This window comes from Rutilus rutilus (assembly GCF_951802725.1).
Source record: "Rutilus rutilus genome assembly, chromosome: 15".
Classification (NCBI taxonomy): domain Eukaryota; kingdom Metazoa; phylum Chordata; class Actinopteri; order Cypriniformes; family Leuciscidae; genus Rutilus; species Rutilus rutilus.
The window spans coordinates 19,719,333-19,740,864 of NC_140220.1; the positions used below are offsets into that span (position 1 = coordinate 19,719,333).

General features: G+C 36.9%; 1 protein-coding gene across 1 annotated transcript in view; it reads right to left on the minus strand.

Annotated features, from left to right (window-relative positions):
• Positions 1-12,722, minus strand: part of LOC311305386 (exostosin-1) — a 361,957-nt gene extending 349,235 nt beyond the window's left edge. The window contains exon 1 of the mRNA XM_084433068.1: positions 11,744-12,722. Within this exon, the coding sequence (XP_084289194.1) occupies positions 11,744-12,705 (962 nt within the window). The 5' untranslated portion in view covers positions 12,706-12,722. The remainder of the gene's footprint in view (positions 1-11,743) is intronic.
• Positions 12,723-21,532: the final 8,810 nt, after the last annotated feature.

Below are 21,532 nucleotides of genomic sequence, written 5' to 3' on the forward strand. Positions count from 1 at the left end.
ATGTAAGGTACTAAGGTACAATTCTGGTCCTGAGGTACATTACCATTAAAAGGTTGGAATGATTTAGATATTTTGAATGATACATTTTTAATGTCTCTTATACTCACCATTTATTTCATGAACATTTATTCCATTGTTAATATTATTATGAATCCTGAATTTTTTTTTTTCAAAAATATGAAAGGGGTCATATGATGCGATTTCTTGTTTTCCTTTTTCTTTAGTGTGTTATGTAGATGTTTGTGCATAAGATCTGCAGTTACAAAGCTCAAAGTCTCAAACGCAAAGAGATATTCTTTGTAAAAGTTAAGGCTCAGCTACGCCTTCCTAAAACGCTTCATTCAGCCCCACAAATCTACGTCAGTGTGTGGGGGCAGAGTTGCATAACACCGCCCAAATGTATACGCAAAGAAAGAAGGCGTAACTTTTATTCTCGCTGTGTTATTGTTGCCGCCGGCGCCGCCATGTCGTGAAGACGCTGTGTTTTTCGTTGCGAAAGCCAAACTACCTTGTTTTGGCCTTCCAAAAGAGAACACAATTAAAAAAACAGTGGTTAAGCTTTCAACACTGTTCCAGAACAGTACAACCAAAATATTTGACTGTGTGCTGCGCATTTTTCTGAGGACTGTTTCCAGAACCTGCAAGAGTACAAGGCTGGTTGTACACAAAGGCTGGTTCTAAAAAGTGGGGCAATTCCATCTTTGCAAGTACAGTCTGGCGCTTCTGACTCACAGACTTATGTGTATGTTTTCATATTTGAATAATTTGCTACTGACTATTCAAACACAAGTTTTGAGCATATAATAGAGTCACGCTTGCATGTTGTTTCTACGATCACAAATGCAGACATGGTTTTACGTTTACATAGTGTTCTCCTCCCCGTAGCGCAGCGTGACGTGTAAAAAGACAGTATAAGTCATTATAATCAGTAATTATGTATCCAATGAAATAAAACCTTACCAATCTGATACGTTCTGCTCCAGTCGCGCTGGCAAAGTTGTTAATCAGCTTGGACATCTGCATTTTCCGGATCAGATTCGGGTTCGAATTGATAAGGTAGTACCAACATTATCACCTGTCATTATTGCTTTGGGAGCTGATGTTCCAAATATGGAGGCGGGACATTTCCATCACACGCTTAAGCTATTTGGGCCAATCACAATGCACTGGATCGCTGGCCAATCAGAGCACACCGCGCTTATCAGAACGATGAGCTTTGTAAAAATCAACGAGTTTCAGAAAGGCAGGGCACAGAGGAGCAACAATACTTTTTTAACCTAAAACTGCGTAAACACAGTGCATTAAACCAAATACACAAAATAATTTAAATTTTTTAGAACCGTCATATGACCCCTTTAAGCAGCAAAACTCTTTTCAATTATTAAAAATTGAGCACCAATAATAATAATTAAGCACCAAATCAGCATATTAGAAAGGTTTTATGAAGGATCATGTTGACACTGAAGACATGTATAATGATTTACACATGCTTTGCATCATAGAAGTAAATTACATTTTTAAAATATGAATATAGAAAATTTTAAATTGTTTTAATATTTCACAATATTAGAGTTTTTACTGTATTTTGATCATATAAATGATATGGCATGATATCTCAAATTATTAATATGGCATTTCATGTTTCTGCACAATTGCTCAATGTTATCAATTTAAACTCAATGTTGTATTATCACGAAAACAGCAACAATTGTAATTCTTACACACCTGCAGGAGTGAGTTACTATATAAGAAGTCAGTGAACTTGCTAATAAATTATTTGCTCTAGAAAATAATTATACAGTCTGTAATTTCATTTACTTTTTAATGAACCAGCAATACAGCATTTTAAAAGCAGTTTACATGACTGCAAAAGCAAGTGCCTGCATAACAGTATAACTCGATTTTTTCTGTACGTCCATGAAATTTCCATGAAATAGTTACGTGTCGCCTAGCCACAACCCACACATCCCAGCATAAACGCTTCTCATAAATTATTTGTTTTTAAAGCATCAACATTCATAGGCTACTGTGTGCATGGTTTGGCATGGCAGAATGCACACAAAGTGAGCACCCTTAATGTAAAAAGCTGACATCTGAATTCATTGCAATTCACAAAACTCTGTTATAATCAATGAAGCTGACTGCACAATGAATCTTTCATAATGTCTAAACTTTGCTTGTCATAGACCTGTTTTAAGAAGTTTTATTTTTAGATATTTCTATTTTGCGGGAGTCCAGCAAATCATTTTATTCTGCTGCAACCGGCCCACACTGGACCATCAAATCTAGTCCTGCGCCGCATTCTGTTGCGTCGGGTCCTGAAGGAGTGCAGGGTCTCTAGGTGGTGAGTTATCTATCTCACCTGGCTCAATACTGAGCACGCCCACCTCATCTGAGCTGGAAAGCATCAGTACGGGACCTTCACTTGGGGCGAAAGAAACCGCAGAGAGTGCTTCCGGATCCCGAGAGAAAGTGCTGGATCTAGCAGGTGAGGGTTGAGAAAAGGCGGGACCTGTCTCAAACCCCTCTACTAAGTCCATTTCCGAGCCCCATGATCTGAGTCACCACTCTGCCTTGGCAGCAGCGGGACCGGAACCACGAGGAACGCATGCCTGAGCACCCTCTTCGAAAAGCGCCAGCCGGGAGACAATTCACACAGAGCAGTTGCTGAAGGCACAGAAAGTGAATGAGAATATGTTTTTCTATCCAGCAGTTAAAACATACTTATTTTGTGTGTTCTGTGCATGCATGATACAAATTGCATGTGATATTTAATGCACAGATGTGGTAGAATCCTCTCAATGTGTCATGCAGTTATGCAGGCTGTGATACAAATGAATGGGCTCAGGTGGCTACTCAATGAAATGAAGGTGTGAACACAGGCTGTCTGTGACAGAGTAAATCATGTTTAAGAGTGCTGGCACAACAGTCTGGAGAAACAGATCACTCTGAAATCCAAGCAAAGCTAAATTTAGCCACAGACCATGCAGGTGCAGCAAGATGTAGCTCTCCAAAAAAAAGTTTACAATATAGTTCACCCGAAATTAACATTTTGCCATCATTTACTCACCATTTTGTTCACAACCCACATGACTTATGAGGGACATAAAAAACAAGAGATTTAACAAAGTCTCACACTGCTGTTTGCTGTTTGTTAGGTAACTCCTTTTGGGTTCCAAAAAGTCATATGTGTTTAATTTAACCCCATCTCATGATAAAACAAAACCTATTGTATGAGGTGGCAATTTCATGCAAATTCATACAGTGTGATTCATGAACAAAATGTGAGCATGTATGCACAGCTAACAAAAATATGTTCTAAGAATGTTTGGCTAATTTAGTTAGATTAACATTATTTACACAAAGAACCCCTCCAGATCCAGTGTTTACTGTAAGAAGTGTTTTCAAGTGTTATTGAAGGTAAATATGTTGCAGAATGAGAATTTATAATAAAACTACCACTATAAAATATGACTGTTCTCCATGCAGTTTTTGTCCTCAGGAGCTGAGAGAGTTTTATTAGTGAGAAGAGTGGATGGATTTTCTGTTACTGGACAAACACCACTAACTACACCAGCTCTTTCCCAGTAGGTGGCCTTGTTACTGACGTTTCAGAACATTTTACACTATTTTTCTTTCCTCTGTCAAATGCCTCTTCATATCTTTCATTCTTTCCCGCTGTCTCCCACAGTGCAGTGTTCTCCCAAACTGCTGAGAATGCCTATTGAAATCTCTGAAAGTCTCTTGGTAGCCGAAAATCTCCTGCTAGAAACATGATCCATCTCTCAGCCAAAAGCAGGCCAAGCTGGTATACTGTGTTAATTTGTTATCCTACAGATTTTCACTTCAAAAAGAATCGAATATCACCAAAATCACTATGTAGAAGGCACTCCTTACCATTTTATAGCGATGCTTTTTCTCATTAACCCCATTTCTTTCAACCAAAAACATTTGCCATATTCACTGACACCAAAGGCATCATGAAACATCATCTCACAACATCCTGATCACTTGCTGGCTAAAATGCATCCACACTTGTAATTCTATATGTTTATGACTGAAGAAAGCTGTATTATACATTGATTATGTATTTAATTTAACACATTTAGTCAGCTGTTCCTGTATATGAAAAGTGATGAAGGGGTACAATTTTAATTTGAGCTCAGCGACATTAATTCGTCTACAGTGGTTAATTTTCTGAAGAAATTCGGCTCTGCTTTAGTGTTGTGTTCTGTGTTTGATTAGCCGACTGAAGCTGAAAACTGAAACTTCATCAATATCGACTTTCATCAAATATATTTCCGGTGGTCACTGTGTTCCATGCTCAAAGCACAGCAAGTACAGAACTCACCAGAGTCAACAGTAACAGTAAGTCAAAATTATACCGCAAAAACATTTGTAGACATACTGTAGGAACAGCTGAATATCTGAAATGAATATATAATTTAGTCCCCTTTCGAGGTGCAACTCAACACTGCATTGTCAGTTGAAGCTATGGAAATGCTCCACATGAGCCGGTGTCTGAAGCACGTGTGGTACGCAGCTATTTCGACTGGCTGCCACCAGAGCTGATCAGCCCTAAACGCACACTACGCAAGTTGCGTAGGGCCCCGCAAATTACTCAAGACCCCGCCTCCCCCTCGTGTTAAAGCGTGTCAATCAAAAGTTTACAAGATCGATGAGAAAATTAAGTGGAATTATTCTTCTGGTCATGAAAAGAGAGAGAGAAAAAAACACCATGAGAGTGAATTGCGGGAACAGCAATCCGGTAGACTTGTGTTCTCTCCTCTCCAAGTTTGAAGTCAGCAAAGAACAGTAAAGTTAAGTTGATGTGCATCTCTCTCTAGTCTGTCTGTCTGTCTAACCCAGCTGGGCAGTGCATATTTTGGTCTGTCTGTGTCCTGCTTGCTAATGCCGGCCACTTCCAGGGCTGTGTTCTGTGACTTAGTGCCTGACAAAAAAAGTGAGAGTGAAATACAACTATTTATTACGTTTGACAAACGACAAAGGGCAACGGTGTTTGTTTATAAACTGCAGCTGGGAAAAGATAACTGCGTCGCGCGTTAAAATGCGTTCATATGCGCATGCACGAAATAAAACATGCACTTTCCAGCAGAAACATCTGTGGGGACCAGTACAATATATGGGCAGGATGACACTCCTCATTATATGCACACATACTTTTAAAACAAGAAAATGATTATCTAGTCTCTCAGTCAAGGTTTAGTTACAACTCTGCAATAATGCAAGATAGAAAGCAATGCATTGACATTGACTATTGATTTATAGGCTATATTGCATTTAAAATGTTGATTGGCTGGACATAGGCTACTGGTCAATATGGATGCACATCCCTCAGTAAAGATTAACCATCAAGTATCAAGTATTGCTTTTATCATTTAAAACACAGTGACTTGCTATGGCAAGCCAATTTAGCTTTTATTCATCAACAGAATGCATTTTTTATATCAATAATTACATTTCTACTATCTATGTCTCCTTGATGGAATGGGTTAAGGTGGCAAGTCTTTCAGTAATAGAGCAATAAGAGAAAGGAATGGGTCTTTCGCCATTTCTCTGAAGATCTCTATGGATGGTGGAGGTTGGCTGTCGGCTGTCTGTCTGCTTCCTCCCTTTTTGGGGGGTTATGGGCAGACACAGGAATTACAGCCTCCCTATCTAGCTATGAGCTAAAGCCCTTGGTCACTAGGTGTGGTGTGGCAATGTTCTGGCTATGGCTTAGCTCACTGGGAAATTCACAGCACAGTGTGTAGGCATTTTGTCAGTATGGCGTTCCCATAGCTCAACTGACAGCGCAGTGTTAAGTTCCACTTCGAAAGGGAACTTCACTATGGTTCCCTGTGAATGACAACAAAACACTGCATCGTGTTGCCATACTTCTGTCAAGCCTGTACATCTGCCCTTCAGACAATTGAAGCTGATGATGTCTTCTTCATGCGCCCTTTGACTGACGTCACCTAGCCTAACTGCGCAAGCCAATCAAAATTGGCGTGTAGCACACGTGTAGCACACCAACTCACGAGGAGCGTTCCCATAGGGTCAACTGATGACGCAGTGTTTTGTTCCCCTTCTCAGGGAATCATAGTTACAGCCATAACCCTAGATGTTTTCCCCAAAAATAACACTACAAGACATTAACAAAGCACTAACAAATGTTTTGAAGAAGAAAACTCTAAAAAATAATCCTATCATACTCAATAATATCAGAGATTGACCCGCTTGAGCTACTCAAGCTGAAGCTAAACAGTGAATAACAGTGAGTTAATTAACACATCCAAATATCCTATAAATATGAGATTAATTAATTAGACAAATACACAACATCAACGCAGCAACTCGCTTATGTACAAAATGATGTAAATGCACAAGTACATTTGAAGTTACCAGACACACTGTAAATGCACTAGGCACACTAAAACTCGAACAATGAATAAAGAATTTAAAAACATTGTATTACAACACAGTTTCATGGAAAATTTTAAGTATTGTAGAAGTTAGCAATTTCGTATGAATTATTGCAATCTTAGTCATGCAAAAATGTACAATTTGTAGTAAGACATCAACATGAAAGTGCTAATGCAAGGTAAACCTAAGCTGGTTTGAGCACATCATAAAAAAATATATACTTACGAGCAAGATTGTTCAAATTTGCAACCAAATGGTAAAATACTTTTTTGTCATGTGTAACGCTCACCAGCTGCCCTTGAGAGCACTCCACACCAGACTATTATCACTCCCTCACAATGTACATTTCCCATAACTCACTGCCCGGACTCATCATCACTGATTGCATTCACCTGTGTCTCATTACCTTGTTAGTTTCAGCCTATTTATTCCATGTTCACTCATTCACTCACGGTGAAGTTTTGTTTGTGTCACACTGCATTTCTGAGCATTCTCCCTGGTTTCATGTCTCTTGGTTTTTTGGATTTCTTTCCCTGTTCCCTGGATTACTCTTTTGCCTCTGACCCCTGCCTGTTTGGTTTGTTTCTTTTTACGGACTGCCTGCCTGTGTTTGACCTATTGCCTGTTCTTTGGATTACGCCTTAAATAAAAGCTGCGTTTGGATCTTAACCTTCGTGTCTCGGAGCAGTTCGTAACATCATGATACATTGTTCCAGTAGTGTGGGTTATAATGTTATTTTACGAGATTAGGTATTTAGTTTTCTTGATGTTTTGGTTAAATGTTGATACGTTTAAATGTTATACATAAAACATTTGAATATTTGGTTTAATGAAGCACTTTCACATCTTTTTTTTTATTTTTAGTTTTGAGCTACAGTTTATACAAAATACAGAAAATTCACTTTAACTTTTGTAACATACGCATTACGTCTGAAAAAAATGTGAGCTCTATTACATTAACTAGACCTTAACGGAAATTATAACTGAAGAAGCTTTACAGAAGTTAAACACATCAGTTAAAATGCTTTTGTTGACTAAAATAAGATGCAATTTTGCCGTAAATAAAAATACCTAGAATGAATAGCCTATGTCATGAAGACATACCGACAAAATTTAAAAAAGGAAGACAAAAATTACGAATTGAACAAAACAAAACAAACAATGAATAAAATTAGCCTAGTTACATAGTTGCCCGAGTTGCCCTGCTCAAATGTGGAATGACAACACTGCAACAAATTTGGTCATTTTCATGCAATTCATAACAATGTGGCCACCCTTTATGCCTGACGATGGATGGATTTGTCAAGGTTGGTTGTCATAAAAGTTTAGGATTTAACACTGCACGACAGTGAGTTCTCAAAGTTTGAGGAGCTGTGTTTATTGAAGAGGGTGATTAATTTTGGAGGTATAACTGGGATTTGTAATCACTTCCCTTTTGTGTGATTCTGAGGCTAAAAAACAACACATCACGTTAATCACACACCCTAATTAAAAAACAGCAGGCTTCTCGCTCTGTCTATCTCACTCTCTTGCCTGTCTCTCTTTCTCTCTTTATGCTGTCTCGCTCTTTCTCGAGTGTGATGGATTTCTAGGAAGCACCCAGTTGTGAGCTGCTCTAATTTAGAGTCTATCAATACATCTTATCAGTGGGGGCTCGTTCTCCCTTTTTTTTCCACCTTATTCCTCCTTCTTGTCTTCCATCTTCCACTGTAGGCACAAACGCAGACTCGACATCTTATGAAACGTGGCTCTCTTTGACTCTGGCTTACTTGCTAATGAAAACTTGTCAATGTGAACTTTCCATCAAGAGTCCAGTGGCGAGACCAGAAATCTCACTGGCTTCTCTCAAATTTCATCACTCTTAAGACTATAGGATTTGCACATTTACACAGCAGAACTCTGGTTCCCTGCATGCAGCGCGGCATTAATAAATCATGTGAATTACTAGTTTTTTTGCAGTGGTGTTGTGCTTGTTGCCTCTTTGAGTTAGGTGGTGTTGATCTGTTTCACACTTATTGCATCTGCAACGTAGATTTGCAGCACATATTAACAGGTTACAGCGTTCACACTGCCCGTATAAGCTGTCAGAAGTGGATCTGAGAGTAGAGTTTAGGCACTTAGTCCACGCGTCACGCTCAACAGAAAACAAATTTTGTTTGCTGACTTAAAAAAAAAAAAACTCTATTAAAAACAAACACACTTTCACTGTTTCTCTAGTTCAATTTGTCCACTCTCCGTTTCTAACAGTAAATATACAGTTGAAATCATAAGTTTACATCCACTACACCTTGCCAAATGTTAACAATTTCAACAAAATATGAGGGATAATAAACATGGCATGTTTCTTTTTTCATTTAGTACTTTCATAAATAAGCTATTTCAAATAACAGATGTTTACATACAGTATAGTACACAAGACAAAATAATATTTAAAACAAAATAATCAAATTACATGAAAAATGTATTTAAGATAGCTTATGATCACAACTGTATACAGTATATGACAGCATGATCATATGGTCCATCATATAACACCATTGCAGTATAATGGAAATTTTAATTTTATGCCCAGCATTTAATGCATCCTAAATACATACATAATATTTTCACACTTGAGTATTAGGCTATTATTCTCACATCACATCTCATATTTCATCTCAAGCTCTTCACTGACACTTTTGTTTCCTTGTTTAAACAAATCCTTTGTCATATTTTAAGCCTGAAACAATAAAATGTAAGGCATTTAAAAAGAAGGAAACTGTTTTTTTATACCTTCATTTTTATAAGACAGTTTTAATGTAGCCTTCATATAACAAAAAGAAAACTCTGAAATCTGATAGTTTTAATAAAAATCAACCCCTGAGACAAAGTCTCCAAAGATCTCTGTGATGGACCATAAACACTATCAGTGTGAAAGCTCACATCCCGCACAGTACGTGTGAAACTGGCCTTGAAGAGCATAAGGATAGAGTCCTTATATGCAATACCATCATTGTTGTTTATGTAGCCTATGTGATGCAATTTTCATTCAGTATTGTGTAAAGTATAATTTAAATTACTTCCTCAGCTTGTTAAATTACAGAGCTAGGCAAATGTTTTAAGGAGCAGAATACACCACTAATGATCCATCTCATAGCTCACCTGTTATTGTTCACCATAAACGTATGACAAAACCATGCATTATAGACCAGTTACCTGCACCACACATGGCTACAATAGATACAGCACTGATAGCAAAGCACACACAAAGCTGGCAATATCCGAAATTCTTGCCCTTGTGGGGACATTTTTGGTCAACATGAGGAAAACAGCTTATAGCCTAAATCATACAAAATATGTTTTATTGAAAATGCTTTTCTGTGATGAGTAGGTTTAGGGGTATAGAGCAACGGGATAGAATATATAGTTTATACAGTATAAAAAACATTATGTCTATGGAAAGTCCTCATAAAGCATGAAAACACAACTTTGTGTGTGTGTGTGTGTGTGTGTGTGGTATTTTCTGTAACTCTAAGCTCCTGCTTAATTCAATCGAGGGCCATTTATTGACTGTTCTGCCTCTCTGAAATCCTCTCAATTCATTTGAAGTATAAAGAGTCTGCTAGTCAAGACCTTCTAACCCTACTTTCTTCAGTCTGATGATTCACCAATTACTTAAAAGTCAAATCATGCCAACTCTTTGATACTCTACATTATATACATTAATGCAGTACTCTTTAATACACTAAATGGTCAAAACTATGCGGACACCTGAACAACATTTGTTCGTTGAGCATTTCATTTCAAAACCAGTGAGTAAATCGAAATTGGTGTAATGTCCAAACATGTTTTGATTTCATCTGTCCTTTTTGTTGTACTGATTGGGTAAATCATAACTCCTGTTTTGTATCATTTATCTGAATCATAAAAACATAATGTGAAAATGATGGTTAATTTGATATAAAATGTTTTTCTTGTTTTTGTATCTTTTAGTTTCCAATGTTGCTTACAATTTTAACAATTTTAAATTACACTCATGCTTTTTTTCTTCTAACACAATTGAAACAATTCACACACAGAGTATTTTGTGAGTCTGCTTTTCTTGTAACACTCAGAAAATGGAAATACAACTGTGCCTATGTAATTACACTGTAATTACATGGTAATAAATGTGTAATAACACCATTACAACAGTACAATAGAATCAGGGACAACTAAAACAAAGCTGAATATAATACTGATGCCTTTTTGGAGAGAAGGGCTTAATATAAATGTAAAATATAGTTCCAGCCTGCTTTGAAAGGCTGATCATAAACATCAGTGAGAGACACAGGGTGTATACTGTATATATATATATATATACACCCTGTGTCTCTCACTGATGTTTATGATCAGCCTTTCAAAGCAGGCTGGAATATATATATCTGAGTACACAGTAAAATAAAAAATAAAAAATAATGTTAAATTGTTCAGAACTGATCATAAACACAAATTGTATCTGACAAAAAAAAAAAACTGGATCCACAGAAAACGCTTTATTACTGCCACTAGTTTTTGCACATGGGAATCAGTATCTAATGTATGCATCTTAGCAAAAGAAATTAAATATTTACATTGCACACACATCTTTATAATATAAGGCAATCACTTTTTATCACTGTACTGAAGAGAATTAAACACTAAATAAATAAATCTCACCAAAGCGGTGCATTTACACAAACCACTCTCATTTATTTGTCACAAAAAGGTGAAGACTGGCTTTGTTTCAGGCTAAGAGTCCTCTAGAGTCCTTTTCCACAGCACTTTTTTCCTGAGCTAGACAAATGCAACACCACTTCCATTTATAGCGGTATTCCCATGATAACTACATGAACACTACAGTCTAGAGTACAAAACAAGCAACAGTCTAAATCACACTGACATTAAACACTGCCATTTTGCTTTCTACCCTCAATGCCGTTTACTCAGGTTAACCTTTAAATGACCAAACAAAACAGTAAAAAAAAAAATGCATATGAATCGAGCAAACAACAATCTGCACCTCATTGCCTTGACTGAGATTGTAAGGAAAGGAAGGAAAGGAAAAGTTCACAAAATATGAAAATTCTACCATTGTTTACTCATCGTTTACTCATCCGGTGAATGATCCGAGTCATTCCAAACCTGGAATGTGTGGAACACAAAAGAAGACGTTTTTCATAAGAATGTTTCAACTGCTGACTTTCATTGTATGGACAAAAAAAAAGGAAGAATTTTCATGTTTGGGTGAACGATTCCTTTAAAGACAAGCTCCAATCCTTACACCAGCGTGATAAAAACAGGAAAATGTTGGACTTACTTTGTGTATTCTTCATTATCTCTGTCGCACCTTGCATCCTTATGTTTCTCCCAGTCTTTCCCATGTTTGCATGTAGTCAATAAAATGATATCATCCCCATTATGTATATGATACAGAGCATTTCTGGTTTCAGAACCAATGCCAGTTAGATACCTCTTCCCTTTGAAGACCAGCAAGTATTTCCGTAAAGGAGGGACATTGTTAAGATTCAGATAACCTTTTTCCCCTCCTTTTTGAGGATGGTCTTTTGAAAACAGAGGGATGGACACATCAAAGTGTGGTCTAAAGTTGTCCATGTCGGTGCTGGCCTTGGCCAACATGGCTTGGCCGATATCGAAGCCTAGTTCCTCCGTATAATCAGGCCATGTTCCAGAGTACAAGTTAAAAATCAGATGGTTCCTCCCTTCGTACCACAGGGGGAGGCTTTGAATTCGGGCTCGGACATTATGTACATACTGAGCGGACAGCTGGTCCCTGTCTAGAGTGTCTATACTCAGTACAAAAAGACAGGCCTGGTTAGGGTCCGTCGTGTAGAACCGCGATTCCTCGATGGCTGCCAGAATCTTCTGGTAGCTTTCCGAGGGTGCTTCACCTTTCTGAGGGGGGTACACATAGATTTTAAAGCCCCGTTCGCAGCGCTGGAAATCGAAACAGGTGTCCATACGACATCGTCGGCTCTTGTAGATGTTCTTCTGGATTTCTCGCCTCTCGCGAGGAGACGTGTGTTGATGAAGAAGCAGTGGCCCGTCCTCTTCCTGCTCTGCCTCACCCAGGTACGTCTGCAGCGGAGGATCGACCCATTCTGGCCAGCGAAGCGGACGAGGTGGGACACCGGGGATCTGTGAGACTCCATAAAGCTCTGCGTGGTTCTGGAACTCACCGATCTGTAGGCCACAGAGGTAGGCTAGTAGCAGGCTACAGGCCCCCACAGATACCAGCAGGTATCGCTTCTTCGCCTGCATGTGGACAGCGAGAAGCAGGGCAGGAAAAGAAGAAAGCACAGAGGGTCGACTGTAAACCCACGGGACCAGCTCTCATACCAGTATGAGCATTCTGATATTGCATGGACCACTGTAAGCACAGAGATAAAGAGGCGATCGTGTTAGCTTTACACACCAGAATGAAAATCCAGAATCTATACACCTGAATACAAGCTTTATTAGTAAAAATATACAGTGAGTCCAAATTGAGAATCTGGGATTAAAAGTAAAAAAAAAAACATAAAGCTCTTTTGCACAAGGTTTAGCCTATTTGATTCTAAAAGATACTTTTTTAAATTGTAAGACTTTTAGACCCTACTGTAATTATTATCTTTACAGAAGCAATTATCATTATGGTAACCAGTAGCAAATTATTCAGTGACTTACAGGGAGGTCAATATTTTCTAAGTAAATCTTGAGAGGTTCGTATTGTGCCATGTTTTTGTGATGTGTAAATCTATAATAAAGTAATACGTAATGACAGTAGGCTATTTTTGTCAACATTACCGCATGATACAGCAGATCCTTAAGGGAAGTGCTTGAGCAGCGTACTGTTGAAGTAACCACTCAAGCGAAAGTCTTGGGAACTAAGTCTATTTATAACATTTTCTTGTTGTTTTTTACCAAGGACTGGCCCATCATGCAGTGACACCGGCCCACTGGTTTGTCTTCTGTATTGACAGGCTGATGTCACAATATGAGGTAAATCCGGCCCGAGCATCACCCTTATAGTAATTTACCTTGCAGCTACTAACACTGAAGAAATACTTTTTTTTTTTTCATTGTTGTTGTTGTTTTGTTTTTGTTTTTTGGCAGAAATGTATTAAAATTGCTTACAATATTTTTTTGTACAAATTCTATAGTTTATTGTTTATTTATTTATTTATTTAAGAAACCATCTACCCATGGTAATGAGGAGCATGGTTTTACCTTTGACTACCATGATCTTACAGTTAAATAGAACTAAAGTAAAACTCTGGATTCTATGCAATATAATATATATAAAATGCATTAGTGCAATTAAAGGATGATTTAACAGCAGCTTTAAAGCCTAGATCCCATGAATTAAAGACAAATTTTTTTTCTCTTTAAATATGTTTTATGAATAGTGCTTTGGGATTTTAACTGAAGAAAAAATGCCCGTTCAACGAGAGCCTGATGAAAGATAGATATCAGTGCCTTAAATAAATTAGGTGTTAACTCTCTACAAATGTTGTTTTAAAGGGGTAGTTCCCCCCACAATGTCATAATTTACTCACCCTGTGTCATTCCAAACCTGAATGACTTTCTGTTGAGCATAAAAGGAAATAATTTGAGTATCTTTTTTTTTCTTCCATTCAATAGAAGTCAATGGTTGCCTAACCAAAATGGTTCAAAATATCTTCTTTTGTGTTCTACAAAAGAGCGAAAGTCATACAGGTTTAGAACACAATGAGGGTGAGTATAATGATGACAGAATTTAATAGCAGTACATTTAGCTCACCGCATCCTAGCTCAAAATCAGTGCTTTTCTGTCAAGTGCATAAGTTTGTTAATGTATTTGCAGTGAATTCAATCATCTCTATCATCATTTGTTCCAGTCCTATTTTATTTATTCATTTATTTACTCCAATTTAAGGCCTAACCCCAGCAAAAACTTTTACGGGGGACCTCATGGGCTGGATTTGTCCAGGGCCGAATTTTATCCCCAATCCAGCCCTGCAAAAAAAATGGAAAAATTAAATAAACTTACTACATAAAAAGGAAAAAAAAAAAATCTCTATTTATTCAGTGAGGCTATTCCAGTACCAAAACCTTTTTACTCACACTTCACCTCACTTGAAAACTCCACAAACTAAGGCAATATTTAAAACCTTAAAAAAACTACAGTAAAATAAAATTAGCTGATTATAAATTGATTTATATATCACAGTACTTTTTAACTTAAACATATGCTAAACAAACTGAAACTGCGTCCATATAGAAAGACAAAGATTTACCTCAGTCACCTGTTGAAGCGTCAATCATCTACTGAAGACCTTCAATGATCCTCAACTTTATCTAATAAACCAATCAAGTCAGCGCATTATTATGAGTTGTGCAAGAGTATTTGTCAGCCATTTCTGTACTCGTAAAGCAAAGATTGCAACGATTCTGTACGTCAGTCTTTATAATATTGCGATTACAAGTGAAATTGACAGAAAAACACACGCTGTCCCAATCCATTACCCTGATAAATCAACGTGTTGATCGTTGGCCATTTATATCTTTACATGCTTGATATAAATATATTCACATTCGTCGTGGCGATCACTGTGCAACTTCAGAAAATCCACTAAGTCTTCTTTATATCACATTCCATCCACAAGTCTCGATACATCATGAACTCAGCCTTCAGATTTTCGTATCTCCAGCATCAAGAAAGAGCTCCTTCTGTGAACGTGAGGATTATCAACCCCTATGCTGATTTTAGAGCAAAATCCATTGCAGAGTTCCTGAGACATCCTGAACGCTCAAGTTGCGTTTACAACTCTCCAAAACCAACGCGAAACTTCTCATCCCGCCACTCGTGGTCTCACAGCATCCTCGAGACTCTAATAGCATCGGATAATGCCTGAACCACAGGTTTCAATCGCAGTAAAGTCCCTTCCAGCGGTTTGGTTTAATTTGAAGTAAGCTGTCAGTCACAGTTTGATCCGGAGTCAATCCAGTGGGACCACGTGCATAGACTCTAAGACCGCTCCCATGACATGTCTCTGTTAATTCATCTTTTATCGATACCTCAACAAATGCAAGCACTGTGAATGATCAGGTTCCCGCCTTTTCCCCAATGGACGGCAGTTGCCAGTTGAACGTCACTCCAGCGCATCTTTACCGGGACGAGCCCGCGGGAACACGCACACCTTATGTCGCGCGCCTGCCTCTATAAACAAGTCTTCTCCTTCAGAATCAGCAGGCGTGGAGCGAGAGCTTCTGAAGAGAGTTGGCGAATCCGCTCAGCATCTCTGTGAGCTCGAACCTCCCACCGTCATTGAGCCAGTAGCCTACTCAGTGTTTTAGAAGAGAAAGCTCTGTGAGTGAAGGGACGGTCATCTCACCGACAGATGCGTAGACACGAGGAGAGCATGACACGCGCGCGACTTAAGAAACCGTGAGACTGTCTGCGAACATCTTCATGGAAAAACTATACAAGACCCTCTTCTGATGCACGCTGCACCCTGGCTATCGTTCCAACACATGTGTGCGTTTTCCATTATGAAAATGTGTTCTAAGTCAATTTATTTTAGATTTTAAACGTTGTGTCTTACACAAATAGCCTGTTTAACTGTGGATACATTGTAGGCTATGTGCACTCCTAAATAAAGGCTCATATGGTTCCATGATGAAGAACCTTCCCATCCATGGAACCTTTTCAATGCACAAGGTTCTTTATAAAGGAAAGAGGTTCTTTATACTATAAAATATTCTTCGCACTAGGGGAAAAATGGTTAAGAAATGTTTAAGAACTGTTCACTTAAAGGTTCTTTTTGGAACATAAAAAGCTTCTTCTAGTTGCTTCACTGCAATAAAAATAAAGGTTCCCTTTTGGGACCTGTATTTTTAAGAGTGTAAAAAGTAAAAGGGTTGCCGGTTTTACAATTCATTTAGCCATCACTGGCTGTAGGTTCAAGGTCATTAATTTAACGGAATATAATATACAGCTTTCAGTAAAATTCAATTGTTTACTGTTCAGAAACATGGTAACAGAGTTTACAATAAAGATAATGTGTTGAAACCAACAAGATACAAGTGTCTTCGTCGAAAGATTTCACATCCTGAAAGTAGAATTATGATCTTATGACAGAGTTTTTATTAATTAAATGGTGTATAACTTTATTAAAGAAGAGTTAAATAATAGTAAAATAACTGATGCATATACTTTGGGCCCAAAGTCTTTTTTTATATATATATTACCTTATATAGCTATAAGGTTCTTGCAAAGAGATCATAAATCTAGTCTAGATTATAAATTAGTCTAGAAGGCAGTCTATATGGCCTTCATTTAGTCATAGTTCAGAACTGCAGCTATTAGCTGATTAATTTGAGTCAACGAAAACCTATTCACAACAGATGTAAAAAATATTGCCTCTAAAACAAGTCAAATAAAACTTTTTCAGCAGTTATAATAAGTAAGAAACTTATGATCAAACAATGGAAAGGCGTGATAGAGAGTGAGGTGCGATGTAAAATGCAATTTGACAAGACAGGAATCACTGGACCTGTGGGGACCATGTTCGTTCATTCTGAAACTCTCTTGATAAGGTGGGTGTATTGAGAGATAAATGCTTCCATCTAGTGGTGGATGTCGTATGATAAAAGAGCCTGCATGGTTTAACTCCTGACAAATATTGCATTCTAACAGAGTACACAAAACGTTTGTGTTCTCAGTACAATGGATGAACACACACACACACAATCCCTTAGGGAAGATCTTCGTTCTTATTTGTCTATTTTATAAACTGATATTTTCATTGAAAGGTATATTCTTACTTTTCAGATATTTAACATTGACATTCATCAGTGTTTTATAATGGCACTGTTTCGCAGTCTGTTTGAGTAGATTCGATGTTTTGTTCACCGCATGCCCAGAAGGAGAGAAAAAAACGGAGGAAGGTGGACAGAGCTAGAATAGAGGGCACAAGGGCAAAGGTCAGCAGGCCTGTTAATGTTAACAGTAACTGACCCGAATTACCAGACAAGATACAGCCAAACACTGGAGAAATACCCAAGTGGTAAGAGAGAGAGAGAGAGAGAGAGAGAGAGAGAGGTGGGTGTAAAGATGAAGTTACAGAATGAAAGAAAGATGGAAGAAGAGAGAAACTTTTCTCTTTTGAAGAGAAAAAGGTAAAGAAGAGATGTGGACAAATGAAAAACAGAGAAAAGAGAGAGATGGACATGAACATGAACAAGAGAGAGCAGGAAGGAGAGGTGAAGAAAAAGATAAAGAAGGACAGAATTATTAATACTCGGTGAGTGACGTGAAGGATATGAAGTAATGTTCATGATACCTAATGCATTAACCATAATGTTAACAAATTTGTCATTAAACCTTTACTGTAACATTACTGATTTAGTGGCATTACCTCATTGGTGAAGTATTGGTTAAAAAGAAATAAGTCATCTGAAGCGTTTTGTCTTTAAGTGTGCTTGTGGCTGTTTACACTCATGTTTAGAGGAATGACTGAGCTGTTTTACATCTAGCACATTTTACCACAGGCTACTGCTACTATAGCCCAAGGACATACCCCTGATCCAGACAGGTCTAAACCTTTGTGAAATATTCAATATGAAATTCCAGCTCAACCCTCTTAAATCACATCAGGAGTTAACAATACTGTTAGTTCATTGCATTTATATTTCCCTCTATTGTATGACTGAACTCTCAATATCTGTGGTGGTAATGGCCCAATTTTATTACAGGTTAATTGGTATGCACATTAGTTCTGTTGTAAATACTGATTATTTATGTAGGCCAATTTTTTCATATATATATATAAAAAAAAAAAAAAAAATGAACTGCATAAAATTGCTGCATTGCAAAGTTGGCATGTTTCATTTTAAAATCCTCTTGGGATAAAAATAAATAAAAAAAATGTCTTACAAATAAAAATAAATAATATAAATGAATTAATGCATTTATACATTATGCATTTATATAATGCATAGCAAACAAATAGTACAGATCAATCAGAAAATAACACAAGGTCATAATGCACCAGAGATGTGTTATTTCAGTTATTTAAAAGTGTAAGTGATTGTCATGACATTTCAAGCTTTTCAAGTTATATCTTGAAATCTGCTTCCAAGCTGCAAAGTGGGGGAGAGCGCTTTTTGACTTTCTCAGTTTGTGTAAACCTACTTAGGGTTCAGAGTATTTATTTTTTCCTGCATTAATTTCACACGTCTAGTGCAATTATGTGGTTTTGTTTGATTAATACAGTGTATAATCTTTTCTTGATTTGCCCTGAAAGAATGGAAGTGATATGTGACAACATGCCCCATGTACATTGAAACATGTGAGGAGCACATTGTAACATGAGCATATGACAGATTAAAATGTTATCTGATCTAATCAAAAAAATATACAAGACAAATTAAAATATTTTCTAAATAAATTACAATATTATTAACTTTTTCATATAAAATAATGGCAATTTTTAACAATTAAAAATAAACACATTTTTGAGTTTGACAACAAACCTCAAAACACAGCTATACAGCATAGTTCAAAACAACAATAATTCATAATTTCTGAACATTGACTCTCAGTCTTCATCCACCCTTTTCTCATGGTTTCTCAATAGAATTCATAAAAGTATAGAACAGCATAGTTCTAATAGGGGCACATTGTAACGCAGTGTGACAACATGCCCCACCTGCACAACTGCGGGATTTAAACCCGGCTAGTGTCTTCTGCTGGTTAGATCAGCATTAAAGAACCATAGCAACTGTTAAATAATATTATTTAGTAAAATTGTATCATATAAAATAATATCAGATTTGTCTAATTTTAAATAAACAAAAAAACAGAGATGCAAACATAAGAAATTTACTTTTGCTATTGTTAAATAAATGTTCAGTGATATCTTCCAAAGATTTCTGAATGTTGGCACTTTTATATATATATATATATATAGTTGATATGGTAACTAGTAAATACACTAAGTTTCGTCATGCTGGAATGTTTGGATGTTTTTAAAACAAGTGTGTTATCACAATATAGAGTTATCAGATATTAAGCAGACAGTCTATTAATACTCTAATGAGAGTTAGTTAACATGTTTGTGCAAAGTTAGGCTACTTAAAAAGGGACCATCAAAATAAAGTGTTACCATGCTATCTAGAAATCTTCTTTTATTTATTTATTTTATTTTACCTTGTTTTCAGGGAATGTATCTTGAATGCAAATGTATTTTTTTCTACTTTTTAAACATAAAGAAGTTACATCAACCAGTAAGATAAAATACACTTAAATTCAAGATACAATCTATTTAAAAAAAAAAGTCTTAACATCTTATGCAGTGCTGCTCCTCAAATAAATGTATATTGTTCAAAACATTTTCAGATATCTACACATATTGCATTTCATTTTGCATTATTTTATAATTTAATACAACATTTTCCATTATAAATGATAGTTTAAACTGAAAATGGACACATTTTAATATTGTCTTGTTCGGTCTTGGTTATTTTGGTCTATCCCTGTTTTGCTTTAAAACCTGACTCCGTTCGTAAAGTCAGATGATTGTGATATCCAGCATGTTTGAATGATCCAAAGAATCTCTTCTGCGTCAATGGAAATAAGTGCAAGTGGACTTACAATGCACTGAGCAAGGCTGCCATTATATTACCGTATCCTTACATTACAATCACTGTGATCTCTGTGAAAGCAGTATACAAATAAATGAGAACTGAATTGAAAGAACATTTGACCATCTGTATAAAGGAATTCACATGTCTAACACTGGTCTAACTCTTGGCAAACGCAGCAGGAATACAGAGTCTGTAGCCTATTGCTAATTTATTATAGCTAGTTTTCATGTGTAAATGTCAATGACTTTGTGCGTGTATGTGTATCTGCATGGATGTTTGTAATTGAGAGCTGTAAACTGAATAAGCAGTTTAAAATGGTATGTGTGTTGAAGTGTAAATCTCATTTTATCCTCATTCCTTTCTGCTTTTGCTTCATTAGGCCCAGCGCGAGCTCTGGTGTATGCTAAACTAAAAATCACAATAGAGTTACATTGTGGTAATCGTACACTCCCACTGTACATAAAGGAATTCCAGTGTTTTCTGTTATGCTGTTTACAAAAGTCAGTCTTCAATAAATCAGACTTCAGCTCCTGTGAATATAGAGAAGAGAGCTGATATAAGTTGATTTAAATGAATAATTGATTCTCGATCCATCGATATCAACCAATTCAGCACCATCGCCACGGACAGCACTGGTAGGCTAATGTCGCACTTAAGAAGGGATATCATAAGCAACTTCCTAAGGTGTAGTTTGGGGAACAGGCCTAGAAATGGTATACCTTTAGTTGTTATTTGTCTTCGTAGCGCACTAAGAAACAAAGTTATCGGGAAATCCAGCCCAGGTGTTTAAAGTCCCCCTGTAGTCTATCATTTTATCCCTCAAAACTCATCTTTGATCACCAAAACGACATATTTAAAGTTTTGTCCTTGAAAAAAAAAAAAATTCCTCATGCCTTAAATAGCTTGAATGTAACTCTACATCCTTGCTTCATTTAGTATACAGGGTTCTATGAATATATAAATTATCCCCACCTCCACTCACTCACACCAGCTCAGAGATCCACTCTTAACGATCACACGTTGACCTGATTGGTTACAAGGTAGTTTGTGACGTCAGAAACACCAGCGATTTCAAACCTCGTTTTTGAGACTGTCTTTGGTTCACTGCAGTTTTAAGGATAAAATACTGAGCAATGGTGTTGACATTAATTTGTACATAGTTTGTCTTAAAGCATATTAAAAACACCACATAAACGACATTAAAAACTTGATTTTCACCTCAGGGGGACTTTAATATATCTACCACAGAAGATAATGGACTAATTTGTACCTGACAAAACTTAAATCTAAATTATAGTATCACACTTAAAGTGGAAGTAATATTCCTCTTCTGAAGCAAATCATTCTTTAGGATTGTTCCGATCCACAATAACGGTGAAACCAAGTAAGGAGACCCATAATGCAATAAAGACAATATTTTAGTTACGTTATTTTACTAGGCATTTACAAAGAGACTTATGGAAGTATACAACAGAAG